The sequence below is a fragment of the Mustela nivalis genome, assembly GCF_964662115.1.
Source record: "Mustela nivalis genome assembly, chromosome: 19".
NCBI classification, from domain to species: Eukaryota; Metazoa; Chordata; class Mammalia; order Carnivora; family Mustelidae; genus Mustela; species Mustela nivalis.
In genome coordinates this window covers 10,088,353-10,110,303 of record NC_139038.1, presented here as the reverse complement: position 1 = coordinate 10,110,303, position 21,951 = coordinate 10,088,353, and the positions used below count along the sequence as shown (strand labels likewise).

Here is a 21,951-nt window from a genome sequence, read left to right as displayed (position 1 = left end):
TATGATCCCAGGGTCCTGGGATCGAGTCCCACATTGGGCTCTCTGTTCAGCGGAGAGCCTGCTTCTCTCTCTCTCTCTCTGCCTGCCTCTCTGTCTACTTATGATCTCTCTCTGTAAAATAAATAAATAAAATCTTTAAAAAAAAAAAAAAAGATCAAGAGTCACATGTCCAGGGCGCCTGGGTGACTCAGTCCTTTAAGCATCCAACTCCTGATTTTGACTCACGACCCCACATCGGGCTCTGGATTTAGAGGGGTATGTCTACTTGAGGATTCTCTCCCTCTCTCTCTGCCCCTCCCCCAGCCCTCTCCTCTTCTCTCTTCGGATAAATAAATAAATCTTTAAAAAAAAGAAAAAAGAAAAGTCGGGACACCTGGGTGGCTCAGTGGGTTGAGCCTCTGCCTTCAGCTCGGGTCGTGATCTCAGGGTCCTGGGATCGACCCCCGCATCGGGCTCTCTGCTCAGTGGGGAGCCTACTTCCTCCTCTCTCTCTGCCTGCTGCTCTGCCTACTTGTGATGTCTCTCTCTCTCTCTGTCAAATAAATAAATAAAATATAAAAAAAAAAAAAGTCACGTGCTCTATGGACTGAGCCAGCCAGGCTCCCCTAATCGTTTTAATGTCTTACAACAAACATTCTTTACATAATTGAAATACAGTATAATAATATTAAATATGTCTCTTGAATGGCTTTGACCATTCCCTCCAGGCTGTCAGGTCAAGGTCTCTCTCCTAGACACCACTTCCAGGCTGTCCTCCACGCTGTCCTCTTCCCACGCTCCGAGAACTTCCTCGGCAGGCTGCTTTCAGCCCTGACTATTCCATGAAATCCAGATCACATGGGCAATGGGCTACTTGCCCTCCCCATTGCGGTGTCTGATGGACAACTCAAAATTAAGAGAGCCAAACCCCAAAACCTGATCTACTCCCACACCAGACCTACCCCTCCTCTAGTTCTTCCCCACCTTTGTGAGCAGTAACACCGTCTTTCCAGGTATTGAGGTCAAAGCTAGACTCCGCTCACCCTGGATTTCTCTCTTTCTTTCAGTTGGCTCTACCTTTAAAATGTATGCAGGGGGCGCCTGGGTGGCTCAGTGGGTTAAAGCCTCTGCCTTCGGCTTGGGTCATGGTCTCAGGGTCCTGGGATCAAGCCCCGAATCGGGCTCTCTGCTCAGTGGGGAGCCTGCTTCCTCCTCTCTCTCTGCCTGCCTCTCTGCCTGCTTGTGATCTCTGTCTGTCAAATAAATAAATAAAATCTTAAAAAAAAATGTATGCAGAATTCGACCACCTGTCACCACCATCACTGCCGCTGCTTCCTCCCCAAAGCCCTTCACGATCTACAGATGTAGATTTAAGACCGTTCGATTGATGATTTTTGACATTATGACGGTGCGAAAGTGAGATGCCTTCAGTAGAAACCATATCCTGAATTCCGAATCTGGATCTCTTCCCAGGCTGGCAATACGAGGCACGATCCTCTCTCGTGATGCTGGGTCGTGGCACCAGCAGCAATCACGAGAGTGAGGGGGACCCCTGTGCTGCCAGCCATCCACGCACCCAGACAGCCATTCTGCTTCTCACCCGCTGGCCAGCGTTCAGCACATCACTTCATTATAACCTAAGCTCTGTGCTGGACGATTCTGGCCAACTGTAGGCTAGTGTAAGTGTTCTCAGCACATTCACGGACAGCTCGGCTCAGCGCTGGTGCTCGGTCGCTTAGGCGTTACGACGTGCATTTTCCACTTAGGATATTTTCAATTCACGGTGGGTTTGTCAGGATGTAACCCCCACTGTAAGTGGAGGAAGACCTGATTTCTCCACCCAGCAAACAGGGCGATTCTGTTAAAGTCCCAGATGGATCTTGGCTCGGCTCACGTCCCCTTATCCGTGTCTGTGGCTTGCATCCCAGTCAGAGTAAAAGCCGAAGGAAGAGGTCTGGACCTCAACTCCTTTAAGGTCTTCCTTACCCGCTAGGCTCCAGGCATCCACGCCTCCTTGCTGTTTCTCCGACAGGCGAGGCGAGCTCCCTGCTCATGGTTTGCGCTTGATGTTGCCTCTTCCCAGAATGCTCTCCCCCCAGAGACCTACATGACTCACTCTCTCCCCTCCTTCAGATGTTTGCTCAAATGCCACCTTCTCATGGCGCCTGGCTGGACCAGTTGGTGGGGTATACGGCTCTTGATCTCTAGGTTGTGAATTCAAGCCCCACGTTGGGAACAGAGATTCCTTAAAAAACAAAACAAACAGACAAACAAAACACACACACACACACACACACACACACACCAAAACCTTAAAAAAAGAATGCTACCTTTTCAGCAAAGCCTCCTGGACTATCAAATTGCAAATTGAAAACCCCTGCGTGCCTGGCAGGCTCAGGTGGTTGAGTGCTGAGTCTTGATTTTTTTTTTAAGATTTTATTTAATATTTATTTGACACAGAGAGAGATGATCATAAGCAGGCAGAGAGGCAGGCCGAGAGAGAGAGGGGGAAGCATGCTCCCTGCTGAGCAGAGAGCCCGATGCGGGGCTCAATCCCAGGACCCTGAGATCATGACCTGAGCTGAAGGCAGAGGCTTAATCCACTGAGCCACCCAGGTGCCCGCTGACTCTTGAAGCCTCTGCCTTCGGCTCAGGTCATGATCTCAGGGTCCTGGGATCGAGTCCCGCATCGGGCTCCCTGCTCACTGGGGAGTCTGCTCCAGGATTGTCTCTCTCCCTCCCTCTACTCTCCCCCCTGCTCCCATGTACTCTCTCTCTCTCTCAAATAAATAAATAAATACTTAAAAATAAAATAAAATGAAATGAGAAACCTACCTCAAACCCCACACCCCCTTCCTCCCAACTTTGTCTTCCCCATAGCATGTTTTCCCGAGCAAGGATGCTATTTACTATCTCTTTCCTCTCCTAGACGTGGATTCCATGAGGGCAAGGACTTTTGTCTCTCTTGCTTTCTGCCGGTCTCCAACATCTAGAATAGGCAGTGCACAGTAGATGCTCAGTTAACATTTTTTTTTTTTTAAGTGGGCTCTGCTGGGCACAGAGCCCCATGCAGGGCTTGAACTCACCACCCTGAGATTAAGACCGGAGCTGAGATCAAGAGTTGGAAGCTTAACCAACCGAGCCCCCCGGGTGCCCTAGCTCCGCTGATTTTTGACTCCCCCTACTCATTTGACTCATGGAAGTCTGATCCTTGATTCCTTCTTCCTTGTCTACACAAGGAGGAAAGTTCAAAAAAAAAAAAGTTCAACATTCAAGGAAGGCCTCATTCAAGGGCTTCATCTTTTACCCATGCAGAGCCGTGGCCCACAGCAAGGTCTGAGGTTCTGCAAACACTCCTGGCCTGACCCCAGTGTCTGGGCACACTCCTTCTGTCTTCCTGCTGCAATCCCCACCTCCAGGAAGCCACCCAAAATCCCTCAACTACTGAAACCGTGTCTGTCTGTCCTACTAGATTACATCTTAAGTGCAAAACAGCGGCTCGAGCACGGTTTCCTCAGTCATGTTTGCGAACTGAATGAAGGCTTGAATGAGGGTAAAACCGCTAACAGAAGAGCGGAGTGAAGCGTACACATCCAGTCTTTAGTCATTGTTCATGCTACCTTTAATATGGACATTAGTAAGCGATGCTTGGTGTGACCCTGGGGTCCTGTGAGGTCATGAGCTGTGTCTCCCCCTCCTGCCCAGACACTGGGCTCTGGGGTTGCACCCATGACCCACCCCACCATTTGCCCTGCACACAGGAAAGCACTCTGGACCACCACGGGTTCCCTGTAACAAGCCCCTCCAGCAGGTGAGTCCTGGTTTTGCATCACCAGTGCTTACTCTGTGGGATGCTCAAGGTTGAGGTCTGGACAGCTGGGAAGGGCGTGGCTGCCTCTGATGCCAGGCCGCATCTAAGCGAGTCAGTCTCTGGCCGGATTTCCAGGGAAGGAAAGATGGCTGGAACAGTGTCTCTAGCCTGTCTACCAGCCAGCAAACCTGTGCCCACAGTCTGGGAGAAGCGCCAAGCTCAGACACACTGGGCAGCGGGAGGCTGGCCCAGCTCCAGAATGACACCTTGGCAGCCCTGGGGAAAGGAAGAGGGAGTGCTTGGCTTGAGGTCAAGAGGGTCCGGGCCAGGGCACAGAGGGGACAGCTGGGGGAGGGGGGGTGTTATATGGCTGCTATATAACAAGCTGCTGGCAGGGATTAGGAAAGGAGCATCTGTTCCTGACTAGCCCCCACCCACCGCCCCTCTACACACTGCTAAGATCTTTCCATTAGTGCTACGGTGAGCTGGGCCCCAGGCTGAGCTGCCCCCAGCCGTGGAGAGACACAGGACCTCAGGCCTGGGGCTGGGACTCAGGGTTGGGGCTGCAGGGAAAGGGGTTACAAGAACCGGCGTTAGCTTAGACCTCCCTTCCTCAAGGAGGGTCCCTGCATCCTGCTGGGAGTGGAAGCTAAAGGATAAAGGTGGTCACCCAGCATCACCAGGGATCGGAGAAATCCCGGGGAAAGAGGGGCCAGAGCCTGAGTCGGGACGAGGTGTTGGGGGGAAAGCGAGAAGGGTGGGGGGCTCAGCGGATGAAACTCTGGAGCAGGGTTTTGGGGGCGAGTGCCAGAGGTTCCAAGGAAATCGAGGGGGTTCCGACCTCCAGCAAACCCCCAGGGATGGGAGGAGCTCTGGGGGCGAAGATCCAGGGTCCAGAACGAGGGCGGAGCTGCTGGGCGGCTGAGCGCAGAGAGGGAGCGGGGGCTCCGGGGGCCCCATGCCTGGCAGGGATCACGCGGCGTGGGGCTCGCGGGGGCACGGGGCGCACGGGGTCCCCGGGCTCCGACCCCGCTGCGGGCGCCGGGAGCCGCCGGGGCGGGGCGGGGCCGGGGGCGGCGGCTGGGCGGGGCCGGGCTGGGGGCTGGGCCGGGGTCCCGGGGGCCGGGGCGGGGCCGCGCTGGCGCTGCGCAGCCGCGGGGCGGCCGCCGCGCATGCGGGGCTCACACGGCTGCAGCCGGCGCCGCTGCCACTCCCGGGAGCATGAAGGACCGAACCCAGGAGCTCCGCACGGTGAGTCCGGCCCCCGCGCGCCGCCGCTCGCCGCTCGCCGCCCGCGCCCCGCGCCCGGCGCGCCGGCCGCTCCCCTCGTGGCCTCGGCGGCCACCCGGCGACAGCCCCCTGCGTCCCCGGCCGGGCGGGAGGGCGCGGCGCGGAGCCCGGGACCCCGACCCCCCTCCGGGTCCCGCCCCTCGGACCCACTGGCGGCCACGGGCTCGCGTGAGCTCGGCGCCGTGGGCCCGCGGGCTGGCGGCCGCAGCCCCGGGTCCCGGATAAACTTTCCCGCGCCCCCTTGTTTTGGGGGGTCGGAGGGCTATTACCGGATATCCGCGGCGGGACGGAAGGCTGACCTCGCCCGCGGCCCGCGGAGCTGGTCGCGTCTCTGTCCCCCCCCCCCCCCCGTGGTGCCGCATCACTGACCCTCCTGTCCCCCCGCACAGGTGGGGGCAGAGGGCGGGACCGCAGTGGCAAGGGGCCGGGGGCGGTCCCCTGCCCAGAGCCCAGCGGCGGGGCGCGCTGCGGAAACCGGGCCGCCGGGTGGGGCCGGGCCCCTCGGGCGGGCGCTGTCCCGCGGGGCGCCCCGTCTCCTCCGTCACCTGTAGCTCCCATCACCTGTGGCTCCCCACCCCCGTCGCGCTCGGGGGTAGGTGCCCGCCCCGGTCCCTGAGGGGTCGGATTCGCCCCCGGTCCACCTCGCTGGCTTCCCGGCAGCCCCGGCTCGCGGCGTTTTGAGATCTTCCGGGGTTCCCTGGTCTGAGTCCAGCCTGAACCTATTTTTCCACCTGTGTCTGGGCCCCCGGGGTGTGGCTCCTGGGGCGGGGTTTGGGGGAAGTAAGAGGATGCGCAAAGGCTCTGACCAGACAGAGCCCACCCCTGACTGAGACCCCTGCCGCCTGCTCCTCACTCACCCCTACCCCCTCACCCCTGTCTCCCCTGGACTCTGACATTTATGAGGACATTCTCACCTCTGCCCCCTTACAGATGGCAAGCCTGGGGGCATGTAGGGGCATTGAAGGAAATGAAGCCTGCCTGTGGGGAGGGGGGCATCAGGACTTTCCCCTATGGGGAGGGGGGCATCAGGACTTTAGACCAAGCTGACTCTTGTCGGATCCCCTAGCTGACCACCATGCTGGCTGGCAGGTGCCCTGTCCACAGTGCTGATCTGGGGTGGGGGTGGGGCAGCTAGCTCACTGGCTCCTCTGAGCCCTCCCTCTGCTACCCAACTCGGAGCCAGAGACCGAGGTCCTCATATGGAAAGTTTCAAGTGTACTTTGGGTTTTTGAGCCCCTGGCTTGACCTGTCTGTCCAGAGGCTCACTGCATTTGTGCCCCATCTCTTCCATTGTACCACTCTTGTCTCCTAGGCAGCTGGAGCTGGGACCTGTACTCTCCTGCCTCCATCTCCCCCCTTGCTCTGGCTCGGACCCCCCCCCCCACCCTCCCAACAGACCTTTTATTCCTGGCCAAATGCCCAACTCCCAGGGTAAACCTCAGGAGGTTTCAAAGGAAGAAGATGGTCCCTCATGTCATATATGATGTCTAAACACTTCCCCCGCCAGCCCTTGCGGTTGCCCTCAAGCTTCCTGTGCTGTGTTGAGTCAGAAAGAATGTTATCTCGGCGATGAGTGGCTTTGCGGTGCACTGGCTGATGTTCGGGCGCCTGGTGGGTCAGACGGGAGTGTATGTGGGAACCAAGTGGTCAGGGGAACACAGTCCTTTACATGTGACAGGCTGTCCGGCGTATCAGCGGTCCCCTCTCCTAAAGGGGAAACTGAGGCATAAGAGAGCAAATGGCACGCCTGGTAGCTCAAAAGGGACAGTAGAAAGGGGTTTTGTCCCAAAGACAGTCAGACTTAGGCCTGGCTGGGACTGGAGGCCCTTGCGCGGGGCACGGGTTGTAGGGAGCTTGAACCCAGGACTGTTGCTCTGTGGTGTGTCTCCGTGACTCCCTCACCCCCATCCCCGCACATAAATACATAAACAGTAGCCTTGGGGCTCCCTTAGATGGCGAGGCCTGGCTTCTTCTCTAGACTCCACCCCGCAGGCATTCAGAGCCAGTGAAGGCTGCTGTCCTCATTGGCAGGTGGTCCTGCCCCCTGGGGGTTTCCGGCAGCCCCCAGGAGCCCACACAGGGTGGGGTCCTAGGCAAGTGGGGGGGGAACCTCTCATTCCCACAAGTCTCCCTCTGGGCCTTGGCTTCCCACCTGTGAAAGGAGAGATAAGAAAACCTAGAGCCCAGTGTCTCAAGGCAAGGGGTGGTCCCCTGAGTCTGACTCCATATTTAAGAGAGACCTTGAACCCCAGGAGTCAGAATCCCCAGGAACCGAGAGGCCGGCGTACAGGCTGGGCTGGACAGAGGTGGTGCTCGGGCCGGTGACTTGCAGCCCCGCCAGCCTCCCTCCCGCCTCCCCCTCCTCCTTCCACATCCAACGCCACCACATTTGGAAGGAAAGCAAAGGGAGCTTATTTATAAAAGTCACACTTGGGGAAGGAGCTGGCGCATTTCCTCAGCGCTCTGCAGGCCGGGCCCAGCCCTCCAGCCGTCGCCAGCGCCTCTCCTCACGCAGCTTATCCTGCGGTTGTGCACACGGAGCGAAGGGATCATCGGGGGCCCTCCGAGATCAGAAGGGCCACCCAGGGGTCTCAGAGGGGCAAGGACTAGCCCAGGGTCACAGAACCAGAGAGACAGGGCAAGATGCCCCCCACCGGGCAGCCCTACCTGGCATGCTGCTGCCTCCTTCCCCCCTATTCGGAGGCCTTCCTGGTTTTCTTTCTGCGATCTGGGAGCTCACCCACCCTTCCCGGGGTCCAGGAGGGGGTTTACCTTTGTGCTGAGCCCCATGCAGGACCTGGGGCCTGCCGCGGGAGCCGGAGGGCAGAGAGGAGGGAGCGCGCGGGCCGCCAGACCCCGGAAGAAGGGAACCTAGGTGGCCCAGAGGGAGTTGGATAGAACTGGGGGGAGGGATTCACGTGAGTAAAGGCAGAGAGGCTGGAATGCCCAACCAGGAGAGGATGGGGGGTGGTCTGATGCCTGCTCACAGCGGTGGGGGGGGCAGGCCTGGGTGGGGAAGCCCACCCGTTCCCGCGTTCTCTCTCGCTGAGAGAAAAGAGACTGGGGGTCCTGGGCAACACCAGGCACGTTCTTGCCTTAATCCCTCTTGCCCGTTTCACCCTACAGTGCACCTGGCCCGACCAGCCTTGCAGCGTGGAAGACTAGGGATGAAGAGTAGGCTTCCTCCCTCCCCTTAGCTCCCTGGGGTTTCCCAGAAGAAACAGTGGGTTTCTCTTCCAGAAGAAACCTGGGGTGCAGCCAGAATGATCTTCAGGGATGATCTAGTCTTTCCTCTTTCGCAGATAGGAAAAGTGAGGTCTGGAAGGGGCCAGGGGTTTATCGAAGGTCCTATGGTGTGTTGTGGTTTGGGGCAGGAGGGTAGTGCGGGGCTGAAGCCGGCTCCTGTCCAGGTGGAGGCTGCCTCCTTCAGCTGCCCCGGGGCCCCCGCTCAGGGGCAAGGATCTGGAGGTGAAAGGCAGACACCAGGTGGGGAGGGGGCGGAGGGATCAGATGGGGGTGGGGGGAGCCCCTCTTTCCTGGAGACCCGGTTTGGCCTCACATGCCCCTGACTCAGCGCTGGGTCTCTCTGCTCTAGTGGTATTGACGAAGTCGTCATCAAAAACAAGAAGGGGAAAAAAATGAGCCCTCGAGGCAGACAACAGCCAACTCCTGCTCCAGAGGAATGAATCAACACAGGGGCTGGCCTCGCGCCATCCATCCCCAGGGACGGGCCTGGAGGCTGCTGGCCTCCAGCCTCTTAGAGGAATCACACTTCTGTTTCCAGGAAGGTATCCCGGAATCCTGGGCCTCCGCCCGCAGAGACCACCAGGGCTGTCTGGCCTCCTCTGGAAGTGCAGGGCTTCTGGCCAGGGTGGCCTTCATCCTGGATGGCTTGTCCCAGAGACCTCACGAGGCCAGAGCCTATCAGAGAGGAGAAAGATCAGACCACTGGTTCTCAACCCCGGGGTGGGGGGCTTTTTAAAAACTTAGCCTTACCAGCCCCAAACCCCTAAATACTGATTCCGTCTCTCTGGGTAGAATCTTGGAAGCTGGGTTTTGGGTTTTGGGTTTTTTTTTTAAGCCTTCCAAGGGATCATGGTGCTGGACCAGGGTTAAGACCCAGTGAAAAGGACACTGCAACAAGTCAAATGTTGGATGGATCGGAGAGGAAGAGGAAGAAAGTAGATGTACCTGGTTTCTGATTTGGGGGGACCCTTGGGAATGGGGGTTTCAGAGGAGGAGCTCAGGAGAATGAGGCAGAACCTAGTTTGCGCCAGATGGCTGGTAGGTTGCTCAGATGATGACGGGCTAGGTTTGTCCTGAAGATGCTTGCCGTCCCACCAGGTCCAGCTGCCACCTCAAGTCCCCAGTCCAGGCCAGCCCTCTTTCTGGTGCTGTGACTGTCACTCACAGAGGGCTAGCAGGTTTTCAAGGGAGCTGGGCTCCTCAGGATTCTAAACCATCTGGGTGCTCCCTTGGTGCGTGTCAGTGATGCCCGCCCTGACCACCCCCAGGACACGAGGACATGCCAGCCCAGTTCCTACTTCGTTTTGGGTCCAAGTGTGTCTGGGCTTGGGGCTTGTCATTTATTTAGATTCCAGTGAAACTTGGCTGGGATCTTAGTTAATCTGGGCGATGTCTCTAGAAAGGTGCCACAGGGCTCCGGCTTAGATACGGACGAGGTTGCAGGGAGCCCCAGAGTCATGAGCCATCAGATTCTCACCTACTGGAACAAGGATCAGAACAAATGAAGACATTAAGCAAAAAAAGTCCTTCCCTTGAGCCTAAAATCCAACCAAGTAGACAGGGGTGGGTAAGGGTTTGGGGCTTTTCTGGCCAGGAAGTGCTGTATGATCACTTATACTGATCTCTGGTTGCATTAATGAAGGTAGACCACATAAAAAGAGGGAGGGGAAGGGTCAACTCTTTGGTACCGCTTAGACCACCATCAACAACAGATTGAGTTTATATCATGTACCGCAGAAGAAGAGAGAGGCTGAACCAAACAAGTCTGGGGCAGGGGTTGCAACTTAATTTAGGGTCCCAGGAGGGATGTGAGGGGAAGGGAATGGTCAGCTTGAGGAGGAGAACCCAGGGAAGGTGTGGATGCTGCCGTCAGATCTCTGGCAAGTCCAGCCAAGGGAAAGGGCACCAACAGGTTCTTCATGGCTTAGGGCCACAAGAAAGGGACATTTGGGGCAGCCCAAGGTAGGCAGAGCTGCCTGGGGAAGCCTCGTGAGCTCACCGTCACAGGACGTATGCAAGCTGAGGCCAAGGTGGCTTTTCATTGCGTGGCTGTGGTTCCAGTCAAGATGTGAACAGTGTGTGGGGAACCAGAGGAGCGAGATACTGACCTGGGGGAGGCTTCTGGAAGGAGGTGGCATGGAAGGATGGCAGGAGTGTCTGCTCCGTGGAATCAGCATTCCAGGCAGAGGGCATTGCACTGGGGCGGGGAAGACAGCGGGTGGGTTGTGGAGGCAGGGAGGTGGTTTAGGTGGGGTGTACCAGGGTCCGGTTTCGGGCTGCGCCAGCGAGGTGGCGAGGGGCAGTGGGTACAAAGTCCTGTGGAGGAGGAAGCGCCAGGACGTGGTAAGGAAGGGGTCCCCACGGAGAATCCCCTCCAGGGTTTGCTTGGAGTCACCACTGCTGTGACCCGGGCTGCGAATTCAGGCCCTCAGTCCTCCGAGCGGCTTTGGGGCCAATCCGAGTGCCACCTTCGGGGAGTAGCCCAGCCTGGGAGCCCCAGTCAGGCCCTGGCCCCTGGTGTCGCCTTCCTCAGCTCTGCCCTTATGGCCTGGGGGCCGGGCGGAGAGTGTGAGCGGCCTTCCTGCCAACCCTGTGTGGGAGAAACTCCCCGACTCCAGCTGTCAGATTTCTGGGGAGGCCCAGGAGGGGGCAGGTCGGATGCCCTTGTCTTTGGCCCTCGCTGGTCATTACTGTTCTTGGGAGAGGTCCTGGAACCTTCTCCTTCTGTCCTGTCCTGTCCATCCCTCTGCTTCTCTAGATGCCAGGAAAGACAGACAGGGCAGGCCGCTGAAGGGCAGGAGTTCTGGGGCCACCTCCCAACCTAGCAGGCTGCCCCAGAGGGGGACCTGGGCTCCTCCAGACTGCACTCTGCCTCGGTTTCCCTAAGGAGTGCTCCTCTAGCTTACGTCCTGCTCCTGGCAGGGTTCAAAAGTGTGGAAACGGCTTCTAGATTCTCTTTGTCTATAGGTGGGCTTGGCTGGGGGGAGGGGGCCACCTGGTAGCAGCCACAGGCACTTGTGGGAGCAAGGATTTATTTTAGCTGCTGGGGGAGGAGGTGTGATCTCCTGATGAGGGGGCCTGTGAGAGCCGCCTCTGCCTCCGTAAAGCTCCCAGCCAACCCCTCTGCTGTCTGGTCCCTCTCTGGGGGGGCAGTGGGACCCCAGGAGCCACAGGGGCACAGCCCTTTACGGAACATGCGGTGCCTTCCCACCTTCCTCAACCTGCTGTCCCTGCGGCCAGGCGTCCCTGTCCCCACCGCACACAGGAGCAAACAGACTCAGAGGGCACGTCCCTCAGCCAGTCCCTGTCTGTGCTGGGCACAGAACCTGGGTCCCTCCGCAGCAGGCCAGCTGGGCCCAGCCTCCGGGTCCCCCAGCGTCCCCATCCCTCAACCGCTGCCTGGTCCTTGACCTGGACCCTGACACAAGAGAGACCAAGGTGAAGGCCAGTGCTGAGCCTGCTCGCACCTCCTCCCCATGGGTGCCGGGACCCGAAGGGCTGTGATCAAGCCCGATAACCCCAGCGCGAGGGGGCCCCTGGCCTTGGCCGTGGAGAGGGACTTGCCCTGGCCAGCAGAGCGGGCTGCCCCTGGCGAATCGGAGGCGTGTAAGGCGGACAGGGGCGAGCGCGGCCGGCACACTGGGAGTCACAGGTGTAATTACTCAGCCCCATTGTGGGTGGCTTTTGTCCGGCTGCTCCCAGGGTGGCGGGGTGGGGCCTAGGGCAGGCCCCGAGCCAAGCGACATGACTGGCCTCTCAGGCTGGGGGAGCCCAGCTCTGGGCCTGAAGGGAAGGAGGATGGAGGTCTGATGTCGCGCGCGACGGGGAGAGCTGGGTTCACAGGGCTGCGCACACCGGGGTCTCCCAGGCCTGCTTCAGGCACTGTGGGACGGCGCCGCAGTCTGAGCCCGCCTGCCTTCTCCGAGGCAGGTATGGACGGCCTGGAACCCAGGCCGCCCACGCCTGGACTGCCCCCCACACCCCCCAACCCTTGCCAGAAAGGAGCTTGGGAACTTTGGGCTCCATCCTACTTAAAACCACTGGGGAAGGGGGGGTGCACCTGGGTGGCTCAGTTGTTAAGCGTCTGCCTTCAGCTCAGGTCATGATCCCAGGGTCCTGGGATCGCGTCCCGCGTCGGGCTCTCTGCTCAGCGGGGAGCCTGCTTCCCTTCCTCTCTCTCTGCCTGCCTCTCTGCCTACTTGTGATCTGTCAGATAAATAAATAAAATCTTTTTAAAAAACCCAACCTGTCGGGACTAGGAAGTAGAGAAGGCCAGCTTCTAGGCAGCGTGTCCCAGGCAAGGTCCGTGAGTTGGGGCCGCTGGCCAGGGGCCAAGCGTTTCAGCTGCCCCCTGGGGTGAGGGCCCCGGTTCTGTGGGAAAGGGGCAAGCAGCTGGGCAGGGGAAGGGGTCCTTGGCCTAGAGGTAGAGACTGGGCCCTCTCACCAACTTGACAGGCAGGGCCTCTGTCCTTACGCTGGGGCCTCAGGGGTCCTCCAGGTCTCACTGTGGCTGGGAGCCGGGGCACAGCCGGACCTTGTCCCTGCCAAGAGGACAGAGCACAGAGGGCGGCAGTCAGGGCCCCGGAGCCGAGCCCGCCGGCCTCCTGCTTGTGACGCCGGGCAGTTTGCAGTGCCGGGCCCGGCGGGACCCCGTGGGGCCGCCGCCGTTCCACTCACGTGCGCACACCCCGCACAGGCCAAGGACAGCGATGATGACGACGATGTCACTGTCACGGTGGACCGGGACGGCTTCATGGATGAGTTCTTCGAACAGGTGGGAGCCGGCACACCCCACACCCTCGAGTACACCGGGAGACCTTGGAGGTGGGGGGGGGGGACACCCACGTCACACCCCCCCACCCGAAGCCTGGTCCAGCCCCTCTGAACCTGACCGCCAGCCTCAGTCTGGTCCAGCCCCGGGGCCCACGAGCGCCCTCCCCGGTCTGCTCCTGACCGAGGCCCCGGCGCATAGGTGGAGGAGATCCGCGGCTTCATCGACAAGATCTCGGAGAACGTGGAGGAGGTGAAGCGGAAGCACAGCGCCATCCTGGCCTCCCCCAACCCCGACGAGAGTGAGTGTGAGGGACCCAGGCAGCCGGGGGGCCTGGGGGCCGGGAGGGGGCGGCGTCCTGCCGGGGAGGGGCTCCTGGCTCCCCAGCACCCGCACTGCTGGGCCTGCCCGGCGTGCGGAGGGCCCTGTGGAAAGCTCCAGGGAACGCAGCTGGCCCGGGGCAGGGGTCAGTGCCCAGTATCCCCCGCTGGCCCCGGGTCTCCACCCAGGCTGGCATGGGTGCACCGACCTTGAGCCAGGTAAGCTGGGTCAGGGGCTGCTGCCCGGCTCAAAAGGAAGCCTCTCTGCCCAGCCCCTCCCCTTCGCAAGCCTCCCGGGGGAGCAGATGGCCACGCCGAGCCTCAGCGCCGTGGGAGGGCGAGCCGGCCAAGCGGGAGGCGCTTCCGGAAGGAGCTAGCAGCCCTGGCACCTGGCCACTGGTACCCCGGAGCCGGGCCTTCCCAGGGCTCCAGGAAGTCACCTTCCTCCTGCACACAGGGAGCCTCTGTGTGTCTGCATTGCACTCTGTCCCCAGACATGCCCCCCAACCCTCCTGTCGCCGTTCCTGGCAAGGTATTGGTGACTGCCCAGCCCTGTGCCGGGCTGACAGCACGCAGGTCCCAGGTGCCTTCCCCGCGGCCCTGGGGAGGCAGTGACAGTGCGGGTGCGCAGGCCTGTGACCTGAGCGGGTGTGCTCTGCTCCTGCCGGCTGGCCTCCTTCCCACCCCGCCTCCAGCCCAGGGGGCCCCAAGAATGCAAGGGGGAGGGTCCCGGCCCTGGATGGCCCACGGGAAGCCCTTAGGGCTGGGTTTGCGTGTGGCCTCCCGCTGCGTCTCCCTATCCCTGACCCCTTGGCCCGGCCTGCAGGCATCCTGAAGCCCCCAGAAGAAATCTCTCCGCAGCCCCCAGAGTGCACTGGAACTGGAGGCCAGGGCCAAGCCGAGCTGGCCCAGGCCCTTAGAAAGCGATATGAGTCTGCTGGGAGCCGGGAGCCTGCCCCAGGAATGGGTGGGAAGGAGACGGGGCCCCTCCAAGCCAGGGCCCGAGTTCAGTGTGGCCGTCGCGCGCTGCCCCTCTCCCCAGAGACTTGTCTCAGGTAGCAACGTGTGACGTCATACGTCTTCACACACGCGTGTGTGAGTCTGGGTGTGTCCCCGTGTGGGTCCCTCCTGCTGAGGGTCGGAAGGGGGCTGACAACCGGTGCAGAGTGCTGCAAAGAGCTGCGGCCCTCCCCTGCTGGTGGACAGGCCGAGCGTGGGGCCACAGAGACGCCAGTTCCTTCCTCTTGTCGCACCTTCTGCACAAGGTGTCCCCACGTCAGTCAGTAGCAACCGGCTCGGAACTGCCACTGTGAGCCAAGCAGTCAGGACTGGCCCGCGGTCACTGATGAGAGCAGGGGGCTCCCCGGTAAGGCTTCCAGACCAGAGGGAGCAGTTTCCGGGGAAGGACAGCAGCGAGGGGGCGGCTTTCCCCGGGCCGAGGCCTGCTCTGCCTTCCCTGGGGGCTGCCATCTGGGCTGGGCTGTTTTGGGTCTGAGCAAAAGAGGCAGAGACATCAGAGCAGCTGATAACCAAGTTTCTCCTTTGTTTGTAAGAAAGAGGCGCCTCCTCCACTCCCTGAAGTCCCCTACCTCACGACCTACTTAGGAGGTACCCCCCAAACGATCAACTGCTGTAAATGCTCCTCCCCCGCCCCCAGGAGGGGCCCAGCCCCAGAGGAAACTAAGGCTCCCCCAGGAGCTCCGCGGTTTCTCCAGGAAGTCAGAGTCCTGGGGTTGCCCGGAGGCTGGGGCGCTGTCACCAACACCCCAGAGGGAAGCAGCCACCTGGCCCCACTCGGCCAGCCTGCCACTTGCGGGGGGTGGAGCAAGCTGGGAACCCCCAGGGCTTCTGCCAGCTTTAGAGAGAGGTTCCAGTCGGAGCAAGGGCCAGAAACACTAGGCTGTGGCCTTCCCCCAGCGTCACTGTCACAGGACTGGCCACCTGCTGCCCCGGGGCTAACCATGTGCCAGGGGGCCGGCCTCTCTGAGCCTCTCTCTGCCAGCTCCATCCAGGCCTGGTGCCTCGTGCCCCCAGCCGCCCATTGGGTATCCAGCGCTTGCTCTCCTCTGAGCTCAGCACCCGGGAAAGGGCACCCAGTAGAAGGTCTGCCCCACCTAGGGGGCTCCGTTGACGGGAGCTTGCTTCAGCCTCCCCGGCCCCTGGCTCTGTCCCCCTACTGGCTGGACATCTGGCCCCCCTGGCCACCCCAGAGCTACCAGGTAACTCTAGGTGAGCCCGCAGCGCCCCCCCCCCTTTCGACTCAGGCAAGCATCAAGTCAGTGTTCCCCAGCGCCAACTCCAGCATCGCCAGCTGCTCCACAATTATTTCTGCCTTAAATTTAGACCCATCTGTTATCTGCAGGGGGTGGCAGAGCCAGTGAAGGAGGAGGGGAGGCTCCTTGGAAGGCAGCACCGAGGGGGTGAGGCTGCAGCTGGCGTGGTCCCGGCCCAGCAGCAGAGGGGCAGGCAGAGCCTTAGCCGGGGCCCGGGGGGAGACCCGGGACCCAGGGTCTGCCCGGAGCCCCGCGACGGAGCCCCCTGTGCCAGGGGCTGAGCCTGACTGTCAGGCAGCAGTGGGGGCGCCCCGGGGCATCTACCCTCTGCCCCTTCCACCTCCCCAGAGACGAAGGAGGAGCTGGAGGAGCTCATGTCCGACATAAAGAAGACCGCAAACAAAGTTCGCTCCAAGTTAAAGAGTGAGTCCGGGCTCCACCCAGGCCCTGGCTGGAGGGGGGGGGGCGCGCCGGGCCCACTCCCTCTGCGTCCCACGGGTCTCCCCAGCTCGGAGCGGGCCGTTGGGTCTCGCTTTCCTTCATGAGGGTGCACTGCTACCTGGTAAGGCTTGTTTGCACCGGGCTTCACTCTGGGAATGTCCCCACTTAAGCTAAAGAGGGTTCAAGGTATGGCCAGCACCGCGTTTGTGGGAGTGCAGAGGTGCACGGGCTCAGGGACCAAGGGCCTGTAGCTTGGGGCCACCAGGTCCTCCCCGGCTGGCCCTTCCTTCCTGAGCAGAAGGCAGGGTGGGCCTGAGCTGCCAGACCTAGTGCGTGGTAGGCACACACATACGCGCGCGCGCGCACACACACACACACACACACGCAGCTTGCAGTGTGCCTGAGGCCTCACGGGTGTGCATATGTGCACACGCCGAAACCCGCAGCGCGCCCGGATGGGCCCCTGGCGACCCTTCCCCAGTGTCTGGTGCGTCCTGTCCCTCTGCTTCCCGTGACCACCGCCCCCACGCCCAGTCCACACTAGACCCTCCCCAGGGGAGGTCTGGAGCAGATCCTGGGTGTGTGGGTCCAAGAGGGAGAAGACAGTGGCGAGGCGGACAGGTCGTGGCTCAGCGTCCCCCCCCACCCCCGCCCCGTCCGCCCAGGCATCGAGCAGAGCATCGAGCAGGAGGAAGGCCTCAACCGCTCATCCGCGGACCTGAGGATCCGAAAGACACAGGTGCTGCTGGGGGTGTCCGGGGTGGGCTGGTGGGCGCTGGACGCCCTGGGGCTCTGTGGAGCTGGGCCTGACACCTGCATTCCCACGTCACGCCCTAGCACTCCACGCTGTCCCGCAAGTTTGTGGAGGTCATGTCTGAGTACAACGCCACGCAGTCTGACTACCGTGAGCGCTGCAAGGGGCGCATCCAGAGGCAGCTGGAGATCAGTGAGCTCGCAGGGTGGGGTGGGGTGGGGGGCAGGGCTGGGGCCGAACCCTGCGGGTGTGCAGGGCTCAGTGCGATCCCTGCTTGCAGCCGGCCGGACCACGACCAGCGAGGAGCTGGAGGACATGCTGGAGAGCGGAAACCCAGCCATCTTTGCTTCCGGGGTGAGTGTGAGCCACCCACCGCCACCGCCAGCCCACCGCACCCCGGCAGGGACCCCTGGTGTGTGTGCCCAAGCTGGGCCTGGGCTGTCTGTGGACACAGCCACCTTGAGAGGCCAGCTTCAGGGACCCAGAGTCCCAGAGGAAAAGGGCCCGGACTGAGGCCACACGGATCTTAGTGGCACAGGTAGAATGAAGACCACCGTCTCCTGGTTCCTCAGTCCAGGGAAGTGGGTCCCCTTCCTTGCTTCTCTGGTTTGCCCCTGGCCAGAGGCTCCTTCCACCGTCCTCAGGGCCTTGTTCCTCCTCCTGGGAGACATGGTGCCCTTGGCCGTCTCTACATTTAAGTGACACTGGAGCAGGGGGGCTTCCCGAAGGAGGCGGCCTGCAGAGTGGAAGGCAGCTAGGGGCTGTGGGTTCCAGGAGAGAAGGGAGGAGTAGTTGCCCTCTGGGAGGCTGACTGGAGGGCGAGGGCAGGGGGAGGGAGAAAGGAGGTTCAAGGCCTGGGTCCTCGGGGGCTGTCACCTTGGCCTCCCTACAAGGCTGCTGAGCAGTGACTATGTGGTGGGCACAGGGGGCTTCACGTTAACACCGAGACGTCCGTCCCGGAGAGATCCAGTAACAGCTAATAGGAACCGAGCGGGAAGTGGCGGAGCGCTGTGGCTGGGAGGGAGCAGTCACGGTCCCCCATCCCCGCTGCTGTTCTGGCCGAGGCCCCCTGCCCTGCCCGAGGCCCTCCGCGGCAGGTTCCCAGGTCACAGCCCACTGCTCCCACCCTCTAGATCATCATGGACTCCAGCATCTCAAAGCAGGCCCTGAGCGAGATTGAGACACGGCACAGTGAGATCATCAAGCTGGAGAACAGCATCCGGGAGCTGCACGACATGTTCATGGACATGGCCATGCTTGTGGAGAGCCAGGTGAGAGCCCGGGCCCGGGGCCCTCGGCCCGCCAGCCCCCAGCAGCCCCCAGGGCTGCACTAACCCCCACCCTTTCTGCCTGACACGCTGCCCTGCCCGGGAGGGACCGAGTCTCCAGGTAACTCACTCACCCCCGCTGTTGAAACCACCTCTGGGGCTGGGCCCACCTGAAGGACCGTTGTCCTTTGCATGGCTCTGCTTGGCCCACCAGGCCCCGCATGGCCCCCCACCCAGCCTTGTCCAACTCACCAGCCGTTTGTCTCGGAGGCACAGTGGACGGCTGCCTTCTCGGGAGCCGGAAGTACAGCAGCGACTAGGACAGCGGGGTCGGGGGCGGGGGGGGCGCTGCTTCCTGGAGCTAATGTCTGTGGGGTAGGAGGGCAGCAGAAGGGAGTGACAAATGGAATGTTCTCTGGTTGTGCCGGGTGTTCAGGAGAGGTTAGCAGGAAGCAGTGAGATAAAGCGGGGCTTCTCCAACTCGAAAATGCCCAGGAATCACTTGGAGGAGCTTGGAGGTTTCCTAGTCCCCATTCCCAGAGATTGGTAGGTTGGAGGGTGGCGGGAGAATTTGCATTTCTAACAGGCTCGAGGCTGTTGCTACTAGTCCCAGGGCCACACTTAAGGTAACACCGTAATAGCGTCCCTGCGGTGGCTGCTTTGGATGGGGGTGGTCAGGGAAGGCCTCTCTGAGGAGGTGGCCTTTGAGCTTGGAAGACTTCCCGGGTGAGAAGAGCGGGACCAGCAGAGCCCAGTCCCGAGACTGGCAAGAGCCAGGCTCACTGAGGAGGTCGTGCGGCTGGAGCTCGGGGGGTAGTGAAGGTGAGGCAAACGGGGTGCTGGCCTTCTGCATTTCCCGAAGTGTGGGTGTGGTGTGAGCCGAGTCAGGAAGCCGGGAGGCCACCAGGAGGCTGCTGGGGCGGAGACCATGGCGACGCCAGCAGGACACCGGCAGGGGCAGTGGACTCGGAGAGCGCGGCCGCTTGTCACGGCACCGCTGGTGGTAGTCTCGGGCAGCATCCTGGTGGGAGCGGCCTTGGGGGGCTGCTGGGACCAGATTACAGGGCCCAGGAGGGCTAGGGGCGTAGGCAGGGATCCTTGGATGTTGAAGACCGAAGTCAGCCGGAGCGCAGTGGAACCTGCATGTCTGCGAGGAGGGAGCGGGACCCTGTCCCAGTACCCGCTGCCGCCCCTGCCTCCCCCGCCTCTCCTGGCCCCGGCTGAGCACCCTCTGCATGGTCTGCACCCCTTTGGCTGGAACTGCATGGCCCAGCCCCTCCCCGGGAGCCTGGCCTGAGGGGCACAGGTGACAGGCTGCACCCCATCCTTCTCACGCCCCCACTTTTCTTTCTCTGACCTCAGGGTGCTTCCCCAGAGCCCTGCCCTGCGGGGGGCCGGCTGGAGCTCACGGGCCCCGGCCCTGCAGGGAGAGATGATCGACAGGATTGAGTACAACGTGGAACATTCGGTGGACTACGTGGAGAGGGCCGTGTCTGACACCAAGAAGGCCGTCAAGTACCAGAGCAAGGCGCGCCGGGTCAGTAGCCCCCTCTGCCCCTCGGAGCCCTGGGGACCACCGCGGAGCCCTCCCCACTCTGCCTTGACCCCATCTCTGGGCTCTGACCGGAGCCCTGACCCCGAGGCCTTCAGCTCCCCGCAGCCACTGCCTCCCTGGGTACATTCCAGGCGGCACCTTCCCCAGTTCCAATTCTGATCCTTGTCCCCGGGCCCCCCGTCCTCAGCCCCCCCTCAGGGACCCCTCTCCCTGGGTGCCCTGGCCCCGAGCCTCCCCTGAGTCTGAGGCTGCCCCTTCCCGCCCGCCCCGTGCAGAAGAAGATCATGATCATCATCTGCTGCGTGGTCCTGGGCATCGTCGTCGCCTCCACCTTCGGAGGCATCTTCGGGTAGAAGCCACCCCACCCGCCGCTCCGCTCGGGACGGTCTGTCTGCCCTCGGGAGGCCCGCTGGCTGCCGCCGCCTTCTGGCTCGGAGCCCCTTCCTTCCCACCCGGTACCGCTCCTTTCTCGGCCGTAGGGCCCTCCGTACCCCCGCCCTGAGCCGTCGTGTGCATGATCTCTGTGACCGTGTGTGTCTGTACCGAGGAGCCAGTGGGTGGGGGCAGGTCCGCAGGGAACAGACTCCGGCCCTGGCCCAGGCCGCCTCACCCCTCCCGGGTCGCGCTGCCCAGGGTAGCCATGCTCCCCTTCCCGTGCCACCCGCAGTCCCAGTCCAGCCCAGGGTCTGCCCTCTCCTGGGACCAGGGTGCTCGGTGGACCCCCAACCTTGCCTCCTCCTCAACGGCCCATCCGCCCTGACCTCTGTTCTCTCCAGCTGTCCCCCAAAGCCGAGCCCTCTGAGGGGTGGGGGCCAGCTGGCCACATGGTGCTGCTTTTCAGGTCAGGGGAGGGGTGGCCCTGAGAGACAGCCCAGCTCTAAGCCTCTAACAGCTCATCACTGCCAGGGAGGCTCAGGGTGTCGTGGCCAGGTGGCTTCAGGTGGCTTCTGGCTCGTCAAGACCAGGCTCCCTCCCCGGCCTAGGGGCAGAGGCCAGCAGGTCTTGGCTGCCTCTTCCTCCCTTCCCCCATTCCTACAGCCCCAGGAACAACCCCTCCGGGCTGTGCCTGACCCCAGGTAACATTCTAGAGAGGTCGTCCGGTGCCTGGTTTCCAGCACCCTTCGAGCTCTCGGGAGGCAGATGGGGCCCGCCGGGCCTCTGCCCTAGCCGGAGCCCACACCCTGCGCCAGCCACCCTCCCCGGCCAGCCTGTCAGGTTCTCAAGCCATCGTGTGTTGCATGTTTGGGACAGGGGTCCCTGCTCTCTTGTGCCCTGGAAAGTCAGACGTCACCTCAGGCCTACAGTCACGTCCTGCCCTTGCTGTCCCCCCACGGACATGCCACGTGGGTGTCTGGCGTCTGGGATGCAGTACTCGGCCGCCAGCCAGGGAGGCGGACCGCCCTCCTCCCCGTCTCGGGGCTTCTCCAGTCAGAATCGTGCCCCCACCCGAGAGCCCGCCCCCTCGCTGATTGGCTGGGAGTGTGCCTGCGAGTGCATGCGGCAGGGGGCGGGGCCGCGGCCGGGCCCCGCCTCCCCTCAGCTCTGCTCCTGCCCAGTGACTGTGACCACCCTCCGTGTTGCCTTCTTGAACAGCGACTTCCCTCCCCTCCTTCACCCCCTCACCAAAGGTCTTGGTACAACCAGCTGCCCATTTTGTGAAATTTTTATGTAGAATAAACATTTGTATCTGTACCCTGCCTCTGCTCTGGATTTGTCCCTGTCCCGGTCTTGGAACTTCGGGCCCCGCGTGCACAGCATGGACAGGAAGGAGGGACCCGGGCAGAGGATCCCCCGTCCTCCCTCCCCTTCAGCCTCCAGATCCTCGGGCCCCTCCGCCCCAGCCTGAACGTCTCCACTCCTGCTGGAAGCCTGATGCCCGCACTCTGTACTGCGGGCCCAGAGCTCTCCCCTCCCCTGCTTTTCCCAGAAGTCACAAGCAACCCAGAGCAAGACTTGCCTGCCCTCTGACCACTGGAAATCGGACAGGAGACAGGCCCCAAAGGCAACCACGTGCTGGGCCAGTCAGCAGTTGGTGCAGCTCAAGGCCAAGGTCAGCCCAGGCCATAGGCTAGATGATGCCTTTAACCGAGGGGCAGCCAGAAGCTGCGCGATGGCCTCAGGTCAGCGGGTCCCGCAGATCCTCTCATCCGGCCCTTCGTCCCCTCATCGGCCTGTGCTGGATCGGTAAGCGGCCTGAGATGGAGTCCTGTGTTCCCTGTACACTTCAAAGTTCTTCAAGCCTC

General features: G+C 61.7%; 1 protein-coding gene across 2 annotated transcripts; it reads left to right on the top strand.

Annotated features, from left to right (window-relative positions):
* Positions 1–4,929: 4,929 nt before the first annotated feature.
* On the top strand, positions 4,930–21,400 carry STX1A (syntaxin 1A). Of its 2 annotated transcripts, none has more exons than XR_014306040.1 (10): positions 4,930–5,041; positions 13,023–13,100; positions 13,299–13,398; positions 16,039–16,113; positions 16,797–16,870; positions 16,969–17,077; positions 17,166–17,239; positions 18,019–19,391; positions 19,516–19,690; positions 19,984–21,400. XR_014306040.1 is itself a non-coding variant. In XM_082712611.1 (10 exons), the coding sequence occupies exons 1-10, from the start codon at positions 5,012–5,014 to the stop codon at positions 20,059–20,061; spliced, it is 867 nt and encodes a 288-aa protein (XP_082568737.1). In that variant the 5' UTR covers positions 4,935–5,011; the 3' UTR covers positions 20,062–21,400. The 2 variants fall into 2 exon arrangements, 1 of the variants encoding a protein (XP_082568737.1); XM_082712611.1 differs by having other exon boundaries at positions 4,935–5,041; positions 18,019–18,156; positions 19,580–19,690.
* Positions 21,401–21,951: the final 551 nt, after the last annotated feature.

Excerpts from the sequence above, each read along its gene's own strand:
- STX1A (XM_082712611.1), top strand. The coding sequence starts at position 5,012 with ATGAAGGACCGAACCCAGGAGCTCCGCACG. Across the intron at positions 5,042-13,022 it reads GAACCCAGGAGCTCCGCACG|GCCAAGGACAGCGATGATGA; the intron begins GTGAGTCCGGCC and ends CACCCCGCACAG. Across the intron at positions 16,114-16,796 it reads AGTTCGCTCCAAGTTAAAGA|GCATCGAGCAGAGCATCGAG; the intron begins GTGAGTCCGGGC and ends CCGTCCGCCCAG.